At 38.5% G+C, this 21,940-nt stretch overlaps 1 protein-coding gene across 1 annotated transcript in view; it reads right to left on the reverse strand.

Moving 5' to 3' along the window:
* DNAH6 (dynein axonemal heavy chain 6) overlaps positions 1–21,940 on the reverse strand; it is a 213,437-nt gene that overhangs the window by 29,433 nt on the left and 162,064 nt on the right. The window contains exons 63-66 of the mRNA XM_032410573.1: positions 19,049–19,218; positions 11,406–11,596; positions 2,606–2,766; positions 303–391 (exon numbers count right to left, since the gene is read on the reverse strand). Of these exons, the coding sequence (XP_032266464.1) occupies positions 303–391; positions 2,606–2,766; positions 11,406–11,596; positions 19,049–19,218 (611 nt within the window). The remainder of the gene's footprint in view (positions 1–302; positions 392–2,605; positions 2,767–11,405; positions 11,597–19,048; positions 19,219–21,940) is intronic.

A 21,940-nucleotide genomic window follows, 5' to 3' on the forward strand; every position in this document is an offset into this window, starting at 1 on the left:
ATCCCAGGACCCTGGGATAATGACCTGAGCCGAAGGCAGATGCTTAACGACTGAGCCACCCAGGCACCCCCTTGACATTTTCTTATAGAGTTGAATGATCAACAGACTAGGGCGCACAAGGATGGGAGTGGCTTGGGAAACTGCCTGCGTGCTAGCAGGTGAAGGGATACTGACTTCCCCCTCCCCACCTGGGTCACCCACACTTTGATGTGGTCCTGTGTGGGGCCTGGGCTCCCCGGACGACTCGGGGAACACTCTGAGGCCAATCATTTTGCACCATTCCAACCATGTGCATACGTTACCTTGACAGAATTTTGAAGAACTGTAACAGGAAATGTACTACTAGGCATGGAACTTAAAAAAAGTCGAAAAGTGTCCTTGATAGTAATAGCTGTTTAAAACAAAGACAACAAAAAAATGAAAATGCTTAACTTAAAATAATACTTTTACATAACAAACACTTATTATGGGATAGCAAAAAACCCGCTGTGAGCTCTGTTTAAAGGCTAGTTTAAGTCTTTTATGTTGTAAAATGTTCTAAAATGGAGGTGGGAGGAATTTTTATAGAAACTCTTAATACATGAAAATTTGGCAATCTAGACACTGGCACATCCGAGTAAAGATATTAAGGACACATTAATTTTTAATACTTGGAGGTGTTAAGGGCCTTCCCTCTGAGATGGGGAAAATTTTCAATTAAAAAATAGGACTGTTACTGCCAGTGCTCATGAAGTGTTTTGTTTTATTTTTAAACAATTCAATTTATGGCAGATGGCATGAAAATGGTCAGAAAGCCTCATGGAGAAGAAAGGGATTTCTCCATTCTGCAGATAAGTTGCAAAGGGAATTGAGGGAGCAGGAGTATGGACAAGCTTCATGAGTAGCATGAAGAAGTTAAGTCAATATGCTTACTTTGTGAGCTTTGCACAGAAAGCCTAAGAAAATGAGTTCCCTTCTGGGTTCAAAAGGCTGAAGCAAAGTTGGGAAAAGTGTTGTTCCCATTATCGGAAGATGCAGGCATCATCCACGGATGACTTTCTCGGTGCTGGTTTTTAAGTACATATTATGGTATTTCTCCAGCATTCCAGGCCTGCTCCCTCCCTAGGGTCTTCACACTGGCTCTTCCTTCTGCCTGGAATGCTCTTCCTTTAGATTCCCTCACTTTCTTCAAGTCTTGGTCAAATGTTACCTTCTCAAAGAGGTTTACCCAGATCACACTGTTTAAATTGCTACCCACTCTTCCTCCCTATCACCCCCAACCCCCGCCCATTTCATCCTGACCTTTCTGATCCTCCTTACTCTATTTTTTTCCAAAGCACTAGCCACATTCTATCATACCATAAAATTACTTACTTATCATATGGTTTAATTATTGTTCGTCTCCCCTTACTAACATTTAAGTTCTAGGAGGGCAGATATCTATGGTTGTTTTGCTCACTGTCCTACCTTAAAGATCTAGAACAGGGCATGGTACATGGTAGGTTCCCAAATATTTATTGAATGAATGACTACAGATTAAAGCTGAATTTATGCTTATTTTGGTAATCTAAATTCATGAACTACATTAAATAGCTAAAATTAAAAGGTAGTTCTAGTAAAATTCTAGAGCAACACTGAAGTTGCTTGCATGGTAAAAACTATTAGGTATAGAAGTCAGACATCAACCAAAGTCTTAGGGCTAATGAGATAACCGAAATAACCAAATTTTCAATAACCAAAAATCCAAAGCATGAAAAAGGTAGATTTAGAGAAGTACTTTTATTCATACTTTTTCTGTTATAATTGCAGAAAGCATCAAGAATATTAACTTTCACAGACATCATAGAAGTTTCGAACTGGAATGGAACCTCAGGAATCATCTTAGCATAGGGTTTCTAGCGAAGATGCCGTGTGGGCATCTTATGGCTGGGGAAACTGAGGCCCAGAGAGGAGACATGGTAGCACAGGCAGGGAGTAGTGGGGGCAGAACTCTACTCTACCCCCCCCAGCCCCTTTCCTTCAGGTGGGCTTGCAGTTTCGAAGGCCACAGCCTGCTGCAGCCTCCTTTGCCTGGCAAAGCAATATAGCTATTGTTCCTCTTTATCCTAAACTCTGTCTTTGCTTCGCTATTTTGGCTCCGAAGCACTGAGGTCGGTTTTCCACAACATGGCTAGGAGGCACACATGAGGGTTAGTTAGTTGGCATAGGAGTCACAGAGAATAAGAAGTGGTGAAACACGACTCTAGGGGGATTGGTGGCAACTTGAATCTGTGAATCTTCTCTCATTCTGTAGTGAAAGATTTAATTTCCTTGCTTTGTCCTAAGTCCATTTTTCTATTTCTTTTATCATGCCTATATGTAATCTATTTTGAATTCAAATGGCCTCCATAGAAAGGAACATGAAACAGAAATGATCCAGTGGATCATACCCACAACTTGGAGTCTGAAGATCTTTTTTCAAGTCTGGATTGTGTAATTTAACTAAAACTCTCTAGGTCTCAAATTCCTCCTTTTTATTATGGGGAAACATAATTCCTACAATAAAAAATTATTGCAAGAATTGGATTCAACAAAGAAAGTCTACATAAAAAGGTATTATTATGAAAATGCTATGTTTTCAACATACTTGAATCTGTGAAGGTTTTAATTAGTTCTTCCATTGCCAACATCCAAGAAACAGCAAGATGGCAGTTTTGCAAAAATACCCAGTTTCCTGATTTCATTGCATCTTTGATCATTCTTTCAGCAATGGGTCCTTGTCCTTGCCCCAGTGAAATTGATTGCACCCTGAATTCCACAACAACAAAAAAATGCTGTTTTATGTTATTTATAAGCAATGAGACTATGAAGAAATGTAAATATAGTATACTCCTAAAATATGCACACATTTCAAATCCTCATTTTAATAGATGTGTAAATATTTATTTTTTTGTTTTAAAAAAACATTATCTACTATAACACACATATAGAAAAGTCCAAAAAACCAAATATATAGCTCTATGAATTATCACAAATAAACACCCGTGGTTGAGAATGAAGTTTGCCAACACCCCAGAGACATCTCTTTTATGCCCCTTTCTACTCCAATGACTTTTCCTTCCTCCTTCCCAAAGGGACCTGTTATCCTGATTTCCAACACTATCGATTAGTTTTTAAAAACTTAAAAAAATTTGAAGTCTCACATCCATATAGAGTAATACGTAAATCATTAGTGTACGGCTTAATGAAGTCTCCCAAAGTGAATGTGTACACTTGTAACACCACACAGGACACAAAAAAGAGAGGATTACCAGCACCCACCCAATTGATAGACTTCTTCATTCTCAAAGGTAAAAACTATTTTGAATTCTAACACCATAGATTAATTTTACTAGCTGTTATATTTTATATAAATGGAATCATATAGTATATATATCTTCTGTATTTGGTCTGTTTCAATCAACATTATTTTTTTAATTTATTTTTTATTTTTTTAAAAGATTTTATTTATTTGACAGAGAGAGAGGGAGTGCACACAAGCAGGCAGAGTGAGAGGGAGAAGCAGGCTCCCCGCTGAGCAGAGAGCCCGACATGGGGCTCGATCCCAGGACCCTGGGATCATGACCTGAGCCAAAGGCAGAGGCTTAACCAACGGAGCCACCCAGGTGCCCCAACATTATTTTTTTAGATTAATTCATATTATTGTGTGTCATTGTAGTTCATTCATTTTCATTGCTATATAATATTCCACCCTGTGATTATACCACAATTTATTCATCTTTTCTGCTCTTGATGGACATTTGGGTTATTTCTGGTTCTTGGCTATGATATCCAATGCTGCACTAAACATCTTCTACATGTCGTTTGGTATACATGCACACTCCATTTTGTTTTGTATATTGCTAGGAGTAGAACTGCTGTTTGACACAGTATGTGTATGTTTAACTTTATTATAATATCAAACTGTTTTCCAAAGTGATGCCACCATTCTGAATTCAACTTCCACAGAGTGTTTCTCCATATCCTTACTAGCACCTGGTGGATGTATAGTGGTATCTCACTGAGGTTTTAAATTGTTTCCGCTTTTCATAGCTTTATTTGTTGGCCATCTGGCTATTCCCTTTTATATCTCCCCTCCCTCCTTCTTTTTTTCCTATTGTCCTTTTTTAATTTCTAAGATTTCTTTATATTGGATATAAATCCTTTGTTAAATTTTTACTGTCTCCACAGTTTTGCCTTTTCCAGAATGTCATATAGTTGGAATCATACAGTAGGTAGTCTTTCCGGATTGGCTTCTTTCACTCAGTAATATGCAGTTAAGTTTCCTCCATGTCTTTTCAGGGTTTGATAGCTCATTTGTTTTTAATGCTGCATAATATTCCATTTCATGGGTGTACCACAGTGTATTTACCCATTCATGTACTGAGAGACATCTTGGTTGCTTCCAAGTTTGGCAAGTGTTAATAAAGCTGCTATAAACATCTGTGTGTATATTTTTTGCATGGACATGACATAAGTTTTCAACTCCTTTGGGTAAATACCATGAAGTGTGATTTCTGGATTATATGGTAAGAGTATGTTAATTTTGTAAGAAGACCACAAACTGTCTTCCAAAGTGGCTATACCATTTTGCATTCCCACCAGCAGTAGAATTGCTGTTGTTAGTATGCATTAATACAATCTGTTTTTATGTCTAGTAACCTTACTAAATCCATTAAAAAAATTTTTAAGATACACTTTATCAGAGTAAAAAATGTTCTATTTCTGGTTTTCTCTTTCTAAAAAATGATTTCTGGATTCTTTTAAATATTTTATTTATTTATTTGACAGAGAGATAGAGCACAAGTAGGCAGAGGGGCAGGCAGAAGGAGAAGAAGCAGGCTCCCTGCTGAGCAGGGAGCCCGACGCGGGGCTCGATCCCAGGACCCTGGGATCATGACCTGAGCCGAAGGCAGCCGCTTAACCAACTGAGCCACCCAGGCACCCCTGATTTCTAGATTCTTAACTAGGATTTTTTTCTCCATGAATGCATGTTGAATTTTAACAAATGCTTTTTCTGCCTCATTAATAGTTTTCTTTATTTAAAGGGTTTTTCTCCTTTATTCTTTCAGTGTGGTGATTTATATTAACTCATTTTCAATATTTTAACCATCATTGCATTCCTGGGAGAGATCCAGCATCGTGGGAAAGTTTTCAATAATGAATTCAATTAAAAAATTATTGAATGGACAATTTAAACATTCTAATTATTCTTATCAGTTTTTAAGTTGTGGGGACACCTGGATGGCTCAGTCGGTTATGCGTCTGCCTTTGGTTCAGGTCATGATCCCAGGGTCCTGGGATCAAGTCCCTCATCAGGCTCCTTGCTTAGTGGGGAGCCTGCTTCTCCCTCTGCCTCCTGCTCTCCCTGATTGTGCTCTCTGACAAATAAATAAATAATATCTTCTTAAAAAAAAGTTTTTAAGTTGTGTTTTTTGAGAAATTTTTTCATTTCATTAACATTTCAAATTTGTTGGTGAAGTTTTTTTAAAAAATATGTTCTTATGATCATTTTAATGTCTGCTGATCTATAGTGATACTCTTTTCATTCATGATACAAGTTTTTTGGATCTCTGTCTCTCAACAGTTTCAGCAGGGATTTATGTTTTATTAAACTTTTTTTTTTTTTTTAAAGCAGGGCACTTGAGTAAGTGTCAGACTCTTGATTTCTGCTCAGGTTATGATCTCAGGGTCATGAGGTTGAGCCCTGCATTGGGTTCCGTGCTGGGCGTAAAGCCTGCCTATGATTCTCTTTCTACCTTCCTCTCCCACAGCGCATGCCTTCTGTCACTCCCTCTCTCAAAAAAAACAAACAACTTAAAAAAAAAATCTACTTCTGGTCTTTTGGATCTTGTCTATTGAATATATGTTTCTATATCTGTTCTTACATTTTTTTCCTTCTATTAGAGTTTAATCATTACATTTTAGATTGCCATTTGCCTAATATACGCACTTATGCCTATAAATTTCCCCGTAATCCTAGTTTCAGATGCATCTCACAAGTTTTGATATATTTTCACCATTATCCTATTTAGTACATGTTTGAATTTCCATTTCAATATCTTCTTTGTCTGAAAATGGCTTAATCTTAGCTTTGTTTAAAAATTTGTTGTGACAATGGAGCGCCTGGGTGGCTCAGTTGGTTAAGTGTCCGACCCTTGATCTCAGTTCAGGTCTTGATCTCAAGGTCCTGAGATCAGCCCAGCATGGAGCCTACTTTAAAAAAATTGTTTTGACAGGAATAAAATTCTATGTGCACAGTAATTTGCTTTCAGTACTTTGAATATACATTTTTGTGGCTTTCATTGTTTTGCAGAGAAATCAGTCAACAGCTTACCTGCACCTTTGAAGATAATCTTTTACTGTACTGTCTTTGTTTTTTTTTGCAATTTACTATGATGGGTTTTTGGTAGAATTGTTTTTGTTTACTTGTTTGTTTTAAAGATTTAATTTTTAAGTAATCTCCACACCCAATGTGGGGCTCAAACTCATAGCCCTGGGATCAAGAGTCACATGCTCTATCAACTGAGCCAACCAGGCACCCCACGTAGAATTGTTTGTGTTTATTATGCTTGGCATTTGGTAGGGTTTATTTAATTTGCAGATTGGTGTCTTTTGTCAATTTTGGAAAATTTTCAGCCATTGCTTATTGAAATATTACTCTGCGCTCTTTTCTCCTCTGGGACTCAGATGGTATCTTATTAGATCTTGTCACTGTATCTCTGTCTCTTACTCTCATTTGTCTTTTCCCTTGTTTAGTCTCTGCACGCTTTTTACTCATCAAATTCATCTTGGAATTCTTAATCTTAATTCTTAAATTCTTAATTTCTAAATTCTTAATTTTTCAATTCTAGAATTCTGCTTTTAAATAATTTTAGTTCTCTGTCAATTTTCTCAATCTTTCCTTTTTGAACATTTAAACATTGCTATTTAAAAATCAATCTCATGTATCCATTATCAGGATGCTGTACTGTGTTCCTATTATGTATTGTTTTTCTTGACTTTTAAACATGTTTTTTGGCCTTCTCGTGTCCCTGGTTATATTTTATTTGTATGCCTAGGATTTTGTGTTCCTCCACACAAGATTCACATCTTCTGGCAAGCAGCTAGAGATACTAGTAATCAGGGGTCACCATAATCTCCTTATAAGTGTATTTCTTACCTGGCCTTATTCCTTCTGATGAATCTCCTTAGAGGGCCAAACCAAAGTAAGGGAGGTGGTTTACCAGTTTCCTCTACGATTTAGTCGGCTCTGGGCTCCAATTTTGTCCCCTTTGTCCCCTTAATCAGTGAAAAGTTTTGCTCAGCATCTCAGCCTCTTTGCCTCCTCTTCTGATGCCTCTCTGTGAGTGCAGGACTTACTCTTCTGGGTTTTCTTCGTCTCTGGACTATTCCTTACTATTTTGTTCATTCTCCAAACTTTCAAGCATTTTAAAAAATATATTTTGTTCAAGGTTTCTAGTTGTTCTTAGTGGGGATATTAGTCTGAGTTCTTAGTCTGCCATTTCTGGACCAGAAGTCCTTAAATATTCATAAATTTACAGCTAAGTGCCTCATTACTATACCTTACTGGTTTTTGATATGTAATATTGTTTTTGTTATGTACTTCCACTTACTGGGAAATTTCCCTTACGACTTCCCTTTAATAGATGAGTTGTTCAAAAGGGCATTTTTGGTTTTCCAAATATTAAAAAAACTAACTTTTAAGATTGATTTTTAATATTAATTGTGTCAGGGATTAAGTTTATCTTATTTTTGAAATATGACTTAGCACACGGTTAATTCTTATAAGTGTTCCATGTGTACTTGAAGAACTTGCATTTGTTCTATGCATTGAGTGCATAGGTCATTAATCAAAGGTCATTAATTTCACTGTTAAATTTATTGTCTGAATATTTTATATTCTTAGCAATTCTGCAACTTTTTTTGTTCTTCATAATGGTTTCTATTAGAGATGCATTAAAATTTTCCACATTAATGTTACTTTATCAATTTCTCCTTGTATCAGTTTCTCCAGTTTTTGCTTTATAGATTTCAAGCTTTGTTAGTTGTGTACAATTGTACAATTGGTGTTTTTTGTTTGTGGGTTTTTCTATATATCATACAGTTGCCCTTACTTTATCCCTAATTTTTTTTTTTTTTGGCCTCAACTCTATTTTGTGATATTCCTTTGAATTGTCAACAGCTTTTTTTTGGTTAGTATTTGCATAGTATCTCTTTATTTTCTACTTTCCTATGCTGTCTTTGTATTTTTTATGCATTTGCTAAGTAGCATATAGCTGAATGTTGTTTTTAAAATCCAGTTTGGTCATATTTATCTTTTCACAGTTGAGATATTTTTACTTTGTTAGGTATTTGGGTCAATTTCTCTATTTTGGTTTGACTTTTTGGTTTACTATATTTTGAATTTATTTTTCTTCTTCCTTCCTATCTAATGTTGGATTAGAATATTGCACTACATATTCTTTTGTTCCTCTCCTGGCTTGCACACTATAAATTATTTATTATTCTGGTGTTTTCCCTTAAAATTTCAACATTCCATTCAAACACAAATTTTCTCAAGGCAAACAGAGTTATTCTGTACTTCTTTTTTCTTCCTGAATACATCAAGAACTTAGCATATATTAACTACCTATTAACATCCCTCCCCATCTTCTGATTATCTTGAATTCTTTTATGTTTAATACTTACTGTGAAATATTTGAGACATACAAAAGCTATAAAGTTAATATAGTGAATATTCATGTACCCACAATCCAGCTTAGGAAATAAAACACTGTCTACATGATCTGAACTGCAGTGTGCTCCTCCTTGTTCACTTCTGTCTCATTACCCAACCTTCACTTCCCAAGGTCACTGCTATCCTGGATTTGGCATAAGTTCCCTACCTTTCTTTATACTGTTATTGCAATATTATGAATTCCTAAACAATATATAATATATATAGTTTAAAATTTTTATATATTTTATATTTCTCCAATATTATATAGTTTTTCTGCAACTTATTTTTTTGGCTCAATATTAGTTTGTGTGACCCATCCATATTGATATACATAGTTCTTGTTTGTTCGTTTTCATGACTATGGTGTATTATATTCAATTTTATAAATATGCCACAACTTGTATGATCATTTTTCTAGATGGACATTTTGGATGTTTTGGTGTTTTCTGTTATGTTTCTACAAATGTTCTTGAACATGGCTCCTTGCACCATGTGACTGATTTTATTCTACGTTGCAGATTCAGTGATGACTTGTTGAAATGTAGGGGATGCCATTTTCAACTTTAACATACTGTCAATTACTCTTCAAATTGATTTTAACCAATTTTTCACTCTCACTTGTAATATGGATATTTCCATTGCTCCTTATCTTTGCCACCATTTTGCCAATTTCATGGGTATGAAATGATATCTCCTTAATGGCTTTAATTTGTTGTATCCTAATTACTTGTGAGGCCAGACATCTTTTCAAATGCTTATCAGGCATTTAGGTTTCTTTTTTTTTAAAAAAAGATTTTATTTATTTATTTGACAGAGAGAGAGAGACACAGTGAGAGAGGGAACACAAGCAGGGGGAGTGGGAGAGGGAGACACAGGCTTCCCGCTGAGCAGGGAGCCCGATGCGGGGCTTGATCCCAGGACCCTGGGATCATGACCTAAGCCGAAGGCAGACACTTAACAACTGAGCCACCCAGGCGCCCTGGCATTTAGGTTTCTGAAATTTTCTATTCTGAAAATCTCTGAAACTCTCCTGTTCATATTTTTTGTCTTTGTTTATATTGGATTGTTTTCTTTTTCTGAGATCAAGAGTTGGATGCTTAACTGGGTGCTGAGCCACCAGGTGCTGTTTTCTTTTTCTTATTAATTCATAGGAGCTCTTAACAGTTCTGTATACTAATTCTTTGTTAGGATCTCAGAACCAAAGGCAAACGTCTAGGATCATAAATTTTATGTGTCAACTTGACTGGGTCACATGGTGTCCAGATATTTGGCCAAACATTACTCTGGGTGAACCTGTGGGGGTGTTTCTGGGTGAGATTAACATTGAATGGGTAAACTGAGTAAAGCAGATTGCCCTCCTTAATGTGGATAGGCCCCATACAATCAATTGAAGACCTGAATAGAACAAAAAGGCTGAGTTAGAAGGAGCTCCTCCTGCCTGTCTGAATGGTGACACTGGTCTTTTCTGGCTCGGATTCAGATGGCAACACTGGCTCTTGGGTGTTGAGCCTCCTGGCTTTCACACTGGAACTTACACCATTAGTTCTCCTGGTTTTTAGGCCTTTGGACTAGAACTATATATTGGCTGTCTTGGGTTTCCACCTTGCTGATTGCAAATTTTGGGACTCCTCAACCTCCATAATCATGTAAGCAAATTTCTATAAATATATATATATATAAAATTATATGTTATATGTGTATATGATAACATATATTATAAGATACTTTTTCTTTCCTCCTTTCCCCCCTCTCCTTTCTTCCTTTCTTCCTTCCCTCCCTCCTTTCCTTCTTTCCTCCTTCCTTCTTTCTTTCCTCCTCTCCTCTCCTCTCCCCTCCCCTCCCTTCTCCTCTCCTCTCCTCTCCTCTCCTCTCCTCTCCTCCCCACTCCTCTCCTCTCTTCTCTTCTCCTCTCCTTTCTTTTCTTAGTTGGGTCTGTTTTTCTGGAGAAGCCTGACTAGTGCAGACTATGAACTCCAAATGAACAGATAGGACCCATCATCTTATAATCCTCCAGCCAGGGAAAAGGCCAGACCCGCCACTCCATGGAGGGGCCTGTCAGGTGTTAAGGCTGGAAATTACCTTGTAGATAAGAGACCCCTCCCCTCCCCTGCCACCCTGAGGTCTTGTGCACTTCCCTACCCATCTGAACACCATTTTGGGGAGGACTGGGGGAAGAAGTCAGGAAGACTGACCTTTTTTGAGAAAGAAACCAAATCAGCTTACCCTGGAGACATTTAAATCAAAAGAAAATAAATAAAGTAAATGTGAGAGTTTAAACTTCCCCCTGCCCCTATTATTCAGCAGGGTAGAGGCTCATGAGAAAGAGGAGATTGATAATACAACATAAGGAGCTCTGGAATTTTTTGCACATTTCATACGGAATAAACCAGTCCTTTTACAGTTACATTAAAGTAACATCTTAAATAACAAAAAGTTTTAATCACTATTCTACTAGCTTATTATACATTTTGGAAAATCTTCCCTTTGTTCAAATAAAGTTTACATCTGCTTTTATTATTTTTGACCACATTTTAACAACAGGCATAGCTAAATATTAATATATCTTAATTTATTTAGTAAGGGATACCTAATGTAGGAATTCACACTCCACAGAGGGAAGAAAAAGGGCAAATTTTAACAAGGAGATGTTCATATGAATTACAAATATGGCACCATGTGACCTTACCGTTCTGAATACCCGCTGTCCCTGGCAAACCTCTGGAATGCGCCCATAGGATCCGAGCCTGTGCTTAAGATAAATACCAGGGGAGTGTTATATGACATGTCTTGATACAGAGTGGGCAAGTCCACAGGTGGTGTCTCTATAAAGTGTTTTCCAAGATTTTCTATTACAAAGTCTGTAAGAGCAAAAACCACCTGAAAGTTGAAAAGAAAAATGTTTAAAAAACAGTATGTTGGATGAGGATCCTTCATAATTCTATCCTATTTCTCCCCTTCAACTTCTCCAAGGGGGTGCCCTGTTGTTCTGCACTCATTCTCTCTTGATCAGGTATCTTTCTTTCTTCCTACCAGATTTGTGCACCACGTAACTGCCAACAGCCATGTTCCCATGACCTCACGGAGCAAGCTGACTCTTGGATGAGAGGAAAGTCCCTTGTCATTCCATCCATCTCCAGACCTGCTATTGCCTCATCCTTGCCTCTTTTTGTCCCATCCTTCTCACATTCTTGTGGACTTTATTTTCAGTCCTTCCACTATCTCTTTCTGCACTATTGATCTCCCCCTCTCTCCCAGATCTTCTTATCATCATACAATTGGGCTCCTCTGTCTCCTATTAGTAAAACCAAACAAAAGCCTTCCCTTGATTGCTGTGCCCCTCCAGCTATTTTCTTTCTTTGCTTCCCTTCATAAGCCAGCTTCTCAGAATTGACACCATATATTGTCTCCCCATCTTCCTCTCTCATTTTACTCATCAGCCTCTTCTGACTTTTCTTGGGAACCAGCCTCAGCCCTGATGATCATACCCCTGCCTGACCACTTCCTACACCGATCTGTTTCCTTCACGGATCCTATCCTAGCCTGTTTACTCCATTCCTGCTCTTTTTTTTTTTTTTTTTTTCCCATTCCTGCTCTTGCAGACCCTCTCCCTCTTAGCCCGCATGGAGCTTTTGTGTGAGATGGGAAAAGGTGTCCCTTCTTCAATATACTTGTGCCAGAAAGCTGTCACGATAAATGTACAAACCACACCTACAGTATCTATAATGCAAACGGCGCCCTTAAGGGTTGTGCAGTGCACATCCAGCACAACTGTAAGCAGCAGTCTTGCTTTAACGTTCGCCCTCCATTAGATGTTGACATCACCTCGTCCAAACAATTCTTGTATGTTTTTTGCTGTTATCGTTGAGAGGGGACATCTCAACCTGGTTCAGGGCCATGGCCTTGGATCGCACCCTTCTGTGGCCAGTCTGGGAAAAGATGTTTACATGCCTGCCCACTTAAGTGAGGATATATTGTGCACTAACTATAAAGGGGGCATGGGCTAAAACGGACAGCCTTGCAACAGGGCCAAGGGAGTTTGGAGTTTAGTTTTAGCTATGTCATTGTGTGACTAAATATAATTTCAACATCAGTTTCTTCATTATTATTTTTAAAAATATTTTTGATAGTATGATCTATTTATTTGCTTTTTACTTTGACAAAAAGTGCTTAGAGTTTACAGTAAATAACAATATACAAAGCACAAATAATTTATTTCTTGGGGCTGTTATATAAATATAAAAGTGGTAACATACTCATGAAATGTTTTTGAACTCAAAAAGTTGGAGAAATATTTCTTTTGTAAACAGGACAAACTGCCATAAATATTATATAGAGATGTAGGTTTCCAATGGCTTGATTAATGAAAGATCACGAACTATCGGTTACATGTGCAATTTCTCGTGTATGAACTGATTTTATGAAACATTTCAAATATGCAGAAAAATAAATTTGCACAAAACACACCCTTGGTTAGGCTCAAGTCTACCTCATATATACCCAGAAATGTGTATTTCCAAGAATATGGTTAAGTACATAAAATACAGAAAGGAGACGCATCAGTTACAGCTATGGAGTTGAGGTTTCCTGTGGAATTAGCATGTGGTTTCCTGTCTTTTGATTTGGTCTGGTGCTATTTGTCCCTCCAGTGATAAGTTCATGATTCCCAGGCGGAGGAAGAGGTAATACAATAGGACTGAGTATAAGGGGTGCCTGGGTGCCTCAGTCAGTTAAGTATCTGCCTTCGGCTCTGGTCATGACCCCAGGCTCCTGGGATCGACCCAACAACCCCCTCCCCCCACCCACTCCTTGCTCAGCAGGGGAGTCTGCTTCTCCCTCTCCCTCGGCCCCTCCCCCAGCTCATACGCATGCACACGTGCGTATGCACTCTCTCATAAATAAATAAAATCTTAAAAACAACAACAGAACTGAGTATGTGCGCATGCCTCACCACCATTGCTAAATGGTCCTCTTCACTTTCCTACTAAGCGGCTAGGAGTTCTCTGCTGTTTCCAATGGTGCATTAAAGATCTTGTCCATATAAAAGATAATGGATACAACTGTGATCTTATTTCAAATCCAAGAGGCTTCTTGGTTTCTAGTTATTCTAGTCAGTGCGAGTGAAGCAGGCCGGCTTCCTGATGTTGGGCGTGCCCCTGATGCAGCGGCCTGAATAGAGAGTGCACCCCTACAGCTCACAACACTGCTGAGCTGGGAGGCGTGTGGAAGATTTCCTGCCCTGGCCTTTCTTGTCAGTTGCTCAGTTCTAGCTTCTGTGCACTCTGCATCTACAGTGTCCTTGCTTTCAGAGTCCTCATCATCCAAGGAAGTCTTGTTATCTTGCAGCGGTCTTAACTCGTAAGTGATTTTGGGGGCTTTCACTAGGTGCTTCCTGTGCCATGCCCCTGGAGGTTCCTAGGTAGTGTCCACTGACGTGCTTGCTCCTCAGGTTCCTTCCATATCACAGGCTGGAATGGATCCAATTCTGTGACCCTTCTGGAATTCTGCTGTTTTATTCTCATCAAGATTTTTATGGCAATCCTGGCAAGAATGTACATGCAAATGTTTCAGATTTCCCACATCTATGGTCTAGGGAGTTAGGCATTTCTTGAAGACCACCCTCTGAAAATCCCATGTCTGGCTGCAGGATCGGAGACTTTGTAGTCTCTTCCCTCTTTACCACCAAGTCCTTTGCTAGGAGCTCCTCTCACTTTCTTTTTAAATTGAGTTTCCCAATTCTGACCTATGTGACTCCACTATGTCTTGCTTAGAACCGTTTTCCTGGCCTGCTGCTTGATCCTTGTCTGCCTGAGGCCTTCAGAGCATTTTTCAGTTCACCTTCCCGATCAGAATCCATAGGGAATTCCTGAATTTAGGTAAATACTTTTTTGAAGGTACTGATGGGCCGATAGTGTACAAATTCACTCTTGAGAGACCCTGCGTTTGAGAATTCCCTGCCTGTTGCTTTCATTGTGACGAGAAGGTAAGCTTTAAACTTTTGGAAATAATGACCCCTTGTTCATCCTTCCAGAGTGGTCAAACCTCATTTAAGTTATAGTGTATTAGATGAAGGGTAAAGACCCATTGTGCGTTATATTAGAACACAAGTGCTCATACTATTTTTTTTTAAATTGTGGTAATATACATATAACATAAAATTTAGCATCTTAACCATGTTAAGCATATAGTTCATAAGGAAAATTGCATTCTGGTGTTTCTCAAATTGGAAAAGCTGTGCAAATAATGCTCTGAGAAGATTTCATCCTGGGTGACTGTCTACACTGTGGTTTTCAACAGAGGGAAAACCTGGCTCTCAAAGAGACTGCCACCTTCCCAAGGTAGAGGAAGCCTGGACTGAAACACCAAGACTGTTAAGGTTAGGATTCTCAGTAGATTTAGCCTTGGAAATCAACAATACTGTATGTGATATGTCTTGATGTCCTCATTTGTCTGCTTTGAGAATGATTGTTTCTCCTTATATCTGTTTAATCACAGTAAAGGAGGGGTTCACAATATGGTTTCAGGATCAGCATCAGCATCATCTGGGAAGCTGGTAGAAATGCAGATTTTTAGCCTGTTGCCCAGACATGCTGAATCAGAAACTCTGGGAGGTGGGCCCCAGGTCTCTGTGCTTTACTAAGCCCTCTAAATGATTCTGATGCACATCAAAGTTTGAAAACACTGGTATAGAGGACTTTTCTTAGCTTTGGTGTGGTGATGAATTATTCTCTAGCAGGCAATCTTTATTCATCTCTGATCTAAATGATAATTTCTTTTTTTTCTCTTTCTATTTCAAATTTCTAATAACCTTGTCCTGAGAACTGTTGATAGTACTGATGCCAAAGAAAGGATTGTTGGAATGATAGGCATTCTACTTCCTGTCGCGGTTCTAATGACTCTACCACCTGGTTTACTTAGAGGTTTTAAATTTAATTTAATTTAAATTTTAATTTTTTTTTAAGTAGGCTCCAGAACCAGCATGGAGCCCAATGCAGGGCTTGAATTCACAACTCTTAGATCAAGACCAGAGCTGAGATTAAGAGTCAGATGCTCAACCAACTGAGCCACCCAGGCATCCCTGCTTAGAGTTTTTTGAAATGAAGTTTCATTAATAGGTCCAAACATGCTATTTCTGAAGGAGGCTGAATTTTACGCAAGATTGCGGTATTTCACACAAGCCACTGTGTTGGAACATCCTCTTTCTCCCAAAGGAGCAATTGACTCTACCACTTAGAAACACTGGATACCCAATGGGCTCTGCTTGTGATCAGACCTGGGAACAACAGTGCCTCACTGCACAGATCTTATCTCTGGACTTGTCCTTGTTCGAAGGCTTTCTCAGATTCTCTTTTTCTCTGGGCAGGGGGTCCAGATCTTTAGAACTTGAATTCTTTACTCTGAAACCCCAATTTCTTTAGCAAGTCATTCTCTGGAATCAGTACCAGGGTAAGGGTTGTTCCCAAATGCCTTGATTAGTGTATCTGTTTGAGAGGAGGTGTAGCTGGTATAATAATGTCATGCTTGGATCTTCTCTTCAGGGTGACTTTGTTGGTGGTCTTGACTGATTAAGGTCCCTGTCCTCTTTGGAGTGCATATCTAGCTCTTCATTTCTGAAACCTAATCCAAATTCCAGACTCCTCCATGTTGATTTATATAGCAAGTTTTATTTGATAGTATAACACAAGGAAGATCTTTGGTTGAATGTATTAATAAGAATTTTCAGTTAATCCTCTGTGAATTTAGTATGACTGTATCTGTCATTTGTAGATTTGATCACATTTAGAGAACTGTCCTGGGACATGTTGCGAGAGTCCTGGTGTTCAAAGATGTAATTTTTTTTATTATGAAAATTCCAAGCACATATAAAGTCAGAGATTAATGAATTTGATGTTTTACCCGGTTTTAACATTTGCTAAGAAAAAGCCAATCTTGTTTCATTGATATACCCACCTACTCCCCCACTTCTTAGGATTATTTTGAAGCAAATATGTGTCATATTTTCACATCCTCAGCACATGTCTCTATAATATAAGGACTCTTTAGAAAACATATAACCACGGTACCGTAATCACATCTAAACAATTAACAATAATTCCTTAACATCACCAAATATCTAGTCAGTGTTTACCTTCCCCTAATGAAATTATAAATGCCTCTGTGTGTGTTTAAATACAGTATATTTAAATCAGGATCTAAATAAAACTTATACATAGAGATCAGTTGGTTTGTCTAAGTCTCTTCGTATCTATTAAGTTTCATCCTTCATCTCTTCCCCCTTGCAAAACAAACAAACAAATAAATAAACAGACAAAATGTGTTGTTGTTGAAGAAACCAGACTGCATGTCTTGCAAAATTTCTCATAGTCTAGAATTTCCTAGCCTCAATGTCTTAATCTTTAAAACTCCTCCTTTGGGCGCCTGGGTGGCTCAGTTGGTTAAGCGACTGCCTTCGGCTCGGGTCATGATCCTGGAGTCCCGGGATCGAGTCCCAAATCGGGCTCCCTGCTCAGCAGGGAGTCTGCTTCTCCCTCTGACCCTCTTCCCTCTTGTGCTGTCTCTCATTCTCTCTCTCAAATAAATAAATAAAATCTTAAAAAAAAAAAAAATAAAAATAAAACTCCTCCTTCTTTGGGGCTCTTGTCACTTAGTTACCCTTTCATCTTTTGTCAGCATCTAGTCTGGTAGCCACTGTCCCATATTCACTGAAGATTTTCCACCTGGGCCATAACCTTACTCTCCATTACACATCTGTTCCAATGATTTCTCAGCTGTGTCCGAGGCATTGTCTTGCCACCATCTTGTTGGGGGCCATGTGGCCATCCAACATCCTAACCTCACAGTTTCTTGACCTCTAACTCCAGTACACAATATCTCTTCTCTTCCTCAGTCTCCCACACCCACAGCCACCCTCAGGATATTGTCATCATTCAGAACTGTGCATTAGAAATTTTAACTCAGTGTTGATCACAACTCTCCCATCCTTCTAGCTACACCTCTAGTCCAAATACGTTTGCTCCCACAGAAACTTCCAGGGTTTTTCCTTTTCTCCCAGTCTAGAAGCCCTTTCTTAGATCTCTTCCTCTTTCTAGTACTACTTTTACCAACAGTCTCAATTGCAGCCTTACATCCTCTATTCTTCTATTGCAATCATCTGTGGCTCAGGCCAACCCTACAAGCTAATTTCCGTGTTCCTACAGAGAAGGCAAAAAATCCTACAACAGAGCATCAGTATCTCCCAATTATGCTTAGGCTTTCTTCAGTTAGTTTTCTCCTTCTCATTTCTCATAGGAACAACCATCATTTTTCTCCAGTGCCTCCTGAAACTTATTAGAATTATCATCAATGACATCAGGAATTATATCTGCGTATATACAAAAACTGGAACTGTCTGCAATGCTTCATTCATTCTATTGATAACTTTTGCTGTACTGAAACTCTATACATCCTTGGTTTCCACGTCACTTTTTTCTCCTGGTGTTCTTTTTGCCCCGATGACTATTCCTTTTCATCCTTTCTTTCTGCCCTTTAAAAGTTGGTGCTCCTCAGGGTTTCATCCCTTGCCCACCTGTCCTCTTATTTTATTATGCATTATTCCTATGTGATTTTGACAACTCCCATGGTTTTACTTCCCAGCTCAATGCTGATGACCCCCACCTCTCTATTTCTAGCCTATATTTCTCTCTAGAGTTTCCTACCTACATATTAATTGCTCTCTAGACTGCTATATACTCTGATAACTGGCAGGTACTGCAGACTCAGTGACATCTTTCTGTGTTATGCTTCTTTCACATTTGCTTAGTTGTTGATATAGCTATCCTCTTTGGCACCCAAGCAGGAATTGGGAGCCATACTGATTATCTCATCTCCATGTCCCCCTCCATCTCTTCAACCTACTACCTCTATCCTAATTCAGGCTGCCATAATTTCTTGCATAGACCAGTCCAACAGTCTTCAAACTGGCCTTGGTGACTATGGTTTTGTTCTCTTCACATGCCTTCTTTCCACTGTTGCCAAGATCCGAAAGGCTCATCAATTCCCTGCTAATGCCCCCCAGCAGACCACTGTCCTCTCTGGAGAGCACAGGTCCCTAATGGTGCATGCTAGGAAAGGATAACCACGTTCCTGGCTGGCTCTCTAGCCTTTTCTTTCATCATTTTCTGTATAAAACACCATGTTCTATTAATAACACAGTCTCTATTTCTTAGAACCTTCTCCCAAACTTGGCCATTGTTACTCTCTAAACAAATAAATCTAATCAGTTATGAATCATAACTGGCTGATGAGCATTAGCAGAAATAACTATAACATAGTCCTTAAAAAAAAAGATCCTACCTTCTCTTCTTTACAACATTTAATGAGAATTAGCTTTTGGAAAGAACTTAATACTGGATGCCAAGAATTATGGCTTTTGATCTCTTTTTCTTGTGTCATGAATTCCTCTTCTGCCTTCATTTTAGAATAGCCTTCCCATTCAGCTGGGTTAATATAAGTCTCAAAAGATCCTGGAAACACAATTTAAAAAGATGCTTTAATTAGAGTTGGTTTGACTTTGAAATTAAATAAATATATGTGGGAATTTAAAAATCTCTACATTTACTACCAGTTTTTTTTACCACAAATGTAAGTATATTAATCTCCCCCTCCCCAACCTAATTAAAAATAATTTAAAATTGGATCAGAAAACAAATTCAACAGAAACCACTTACAAAAAGCAAAGCTAAAACAAAAAACCAAATAAACAAAGAGCTTAAAAATAAAAGGATGCATAGAGACACATTAATCAAATGTGAGCAAAAAGGAAATCGAAGTGATAAGAGTAACCTTGAAAAAATTAGAATTCAAGGCAAATGTAATTAAATGGGACAAAGTAGGTTAAATTATATTAATTAAAATACAAACCCCATAATAAAAACAATAAAACAAACCTATATTTGTCAGATAATAGTGTAAGAATACATCAAGCAACCACTGCTGGAGGTGGAGGAAAAAGCAGAAAAAAACATAACAGTGGTCAGAGATAACACACAATTCTCAGTCTGTGACAGATGAAGCAAATCAAAAGCTCTGGCATATATAATTTGAACAATATAAATAACATATGAATAAATTGACATATATACAACTTTATGCCCTAGTAAAAAGAATATGGTGCTCCCTCTCCCCCATGGAATACTTATAAGAAATGGGCCTCACATGAGGGTTAGGATCCTCGTGAGTCCTTAATGGTTATAACATGTGGCAAGACTTAGCACTGAAATTCCGGTCGGTGCACGGTCTACGGTGTGCCGTAAGCCTCTCAGCGAGCCCACACAGCCAGTGTGTCCTCCGGTAATGAAACCGGTTCCTTTGGCTGGACATTAGGCAAAATAGTCGGCTTGAATTTCAAGCTAGAAAACCACTTTCTCCAGCTGGTCTCTACTGGGGTTCTCCTCTGAGGGTCTAATAATAGCAATCAAAGAGGAGGTGATAGAAATGTAGTGACACTTGAGACTATGGCCCTGGAGGAGTGTGCACCTCTGCGAGACTTCTAGTTTCTATACGGAATGCGGACAATTACACAGTATGAGACCACAGGGCACAGCACATGATCGCTGTGGTTGTGCTATTCTGAGGGCCAGAGAGTAGAGCCATTTATTCTAAAAGGACTTCTTTTTTCTGGAGGTTCTCATTACTTACTATATAATCACTACGATTCTGGCTAATGAGAGAGGATAAGACAGAATATTTTATTTTATTTTATTTTATTTTAAAAGATTTTATTTACTTATTTGACAGAGAGAGACACAGTGAGAGAGGGAACACAAGCAGGGGGGGTGGGAGAGGGAAAAGCAGGCTTCCCGCGGAGTGGGGAGCCCAATGCAGGGCTCGATCCCGGGACCCTGGGATCATGACCTGAGCTGAAGGCAGACGCTTAACGACTGAGCCACCCAGGCGCCCCAAGACAGCATATTTTAAATAACTCTCAATTAATAGGACATGAAGCACCTAGAAACCATCAAAGACAAAAGATTAAGGCAATTAGGAAGCTTTTGAAGGTAAGAATGACATTGGAATTAATTATTAAATGTCACCTGCAATGATCTAGAGCTCACTTTTAGAACACAAACCATCCTATCACACATATACAAACCTTCACAGTTGTGCAGGATTTCCAGAATAAACCCTGAAATTTAACAAATGAAAGCAGGAAAGTTGTTTTAAATAGCTGAAATTTTAGTCCCAACAGACAGGGACAACGCCTGGTGCCTTTTGTCCAGACATGATGAGTTGTTCCCAGAACCCCTTTGCCTTCTGGTCTCCATCCCTCCCCTCCATCCCTTCTTTCTTTGCCTCTGTGTTTAGGAGGCTCCATCTAGTTCTTTCTGCTTTGGGTCTGTCCCTAACTGGCCATCTCTAGGCTTCTCCTATGAAGTGTTTTCTTTTTGTGTTCTACCACTACCTCTAGCTGTCTTGTTTAGCTGGTCCACAACATAGAAACATCATTTCTACTTGATGCATTTATTGAAGAGCATTTCATTTTTTCTAGTCTTCATTTAGAAATCAAACAAGTATATTTGGATCCCAGAAATTCTGGTCCATCTAGACTTTAAATCACCACACTTAGTGGTTAGATAAATACTCATAGTACAAGTATAAGAGTGATTGTTAAAGAATAGAACTAGAATGCAGAACCTCAAATAAGTATGGGGTAAATTAAAGAATGGAGAAGCCACCTGAAGACCAGAAAGAAGGAAAAAATGAAGCAAAGACAAAGGCTACCAAGAAAAAAATCTCCACAAAATAAGATGATAGAAGGAAGTTCATATAGGTCAGGATTTCTCAGTCTCACCACTATGGACGTTTTGGGCCAAGTGCTTATTTGTTCTGGAGGATTGTTCTGAGCACTGCAGGATGTTTAGCCGCATCCTTGGTTTCTACCAGTGAGATGCCCGTAGAACCCCCCCAGACCAGAATGTCTCCAGACACTGCCAAATGTCCCCTGGGAGACAAAAGTCCTCCCCAGGTGAGAGTCCATGAAGTGGATCAATGACTCTCATAAATTATCATTGAATTAAAACTTCCCTGTTAAAAAAGAGAGACTCTCGCACTGTTCAAAACAGCAAAATTCCACTAAAGATACACCAAAAACATGACAATGACACAAAAGAGTTAAAAAAATAAAGATTATAGAAATATATAGAAGGGAAACACTAACCATGAGAATTGTGCTGTAATTACATTAAC

Source organism: Phoca vitulina, unplaced genomic scaffold (assembly GCF_004348235.1).
Source record: "Phoca vitulina isolate PV1807 unplaced genomic scaffold, GSC_HSeal_1.0 scaffold12, whole genome shotgun sequence".
Taxonomy (NCBI): domain Eukaryota; kingdom Metazoa; phylum Chordata; class Mammalia; order Carnivora; family Phocidae; genus Phoca; species Phoca vitulina.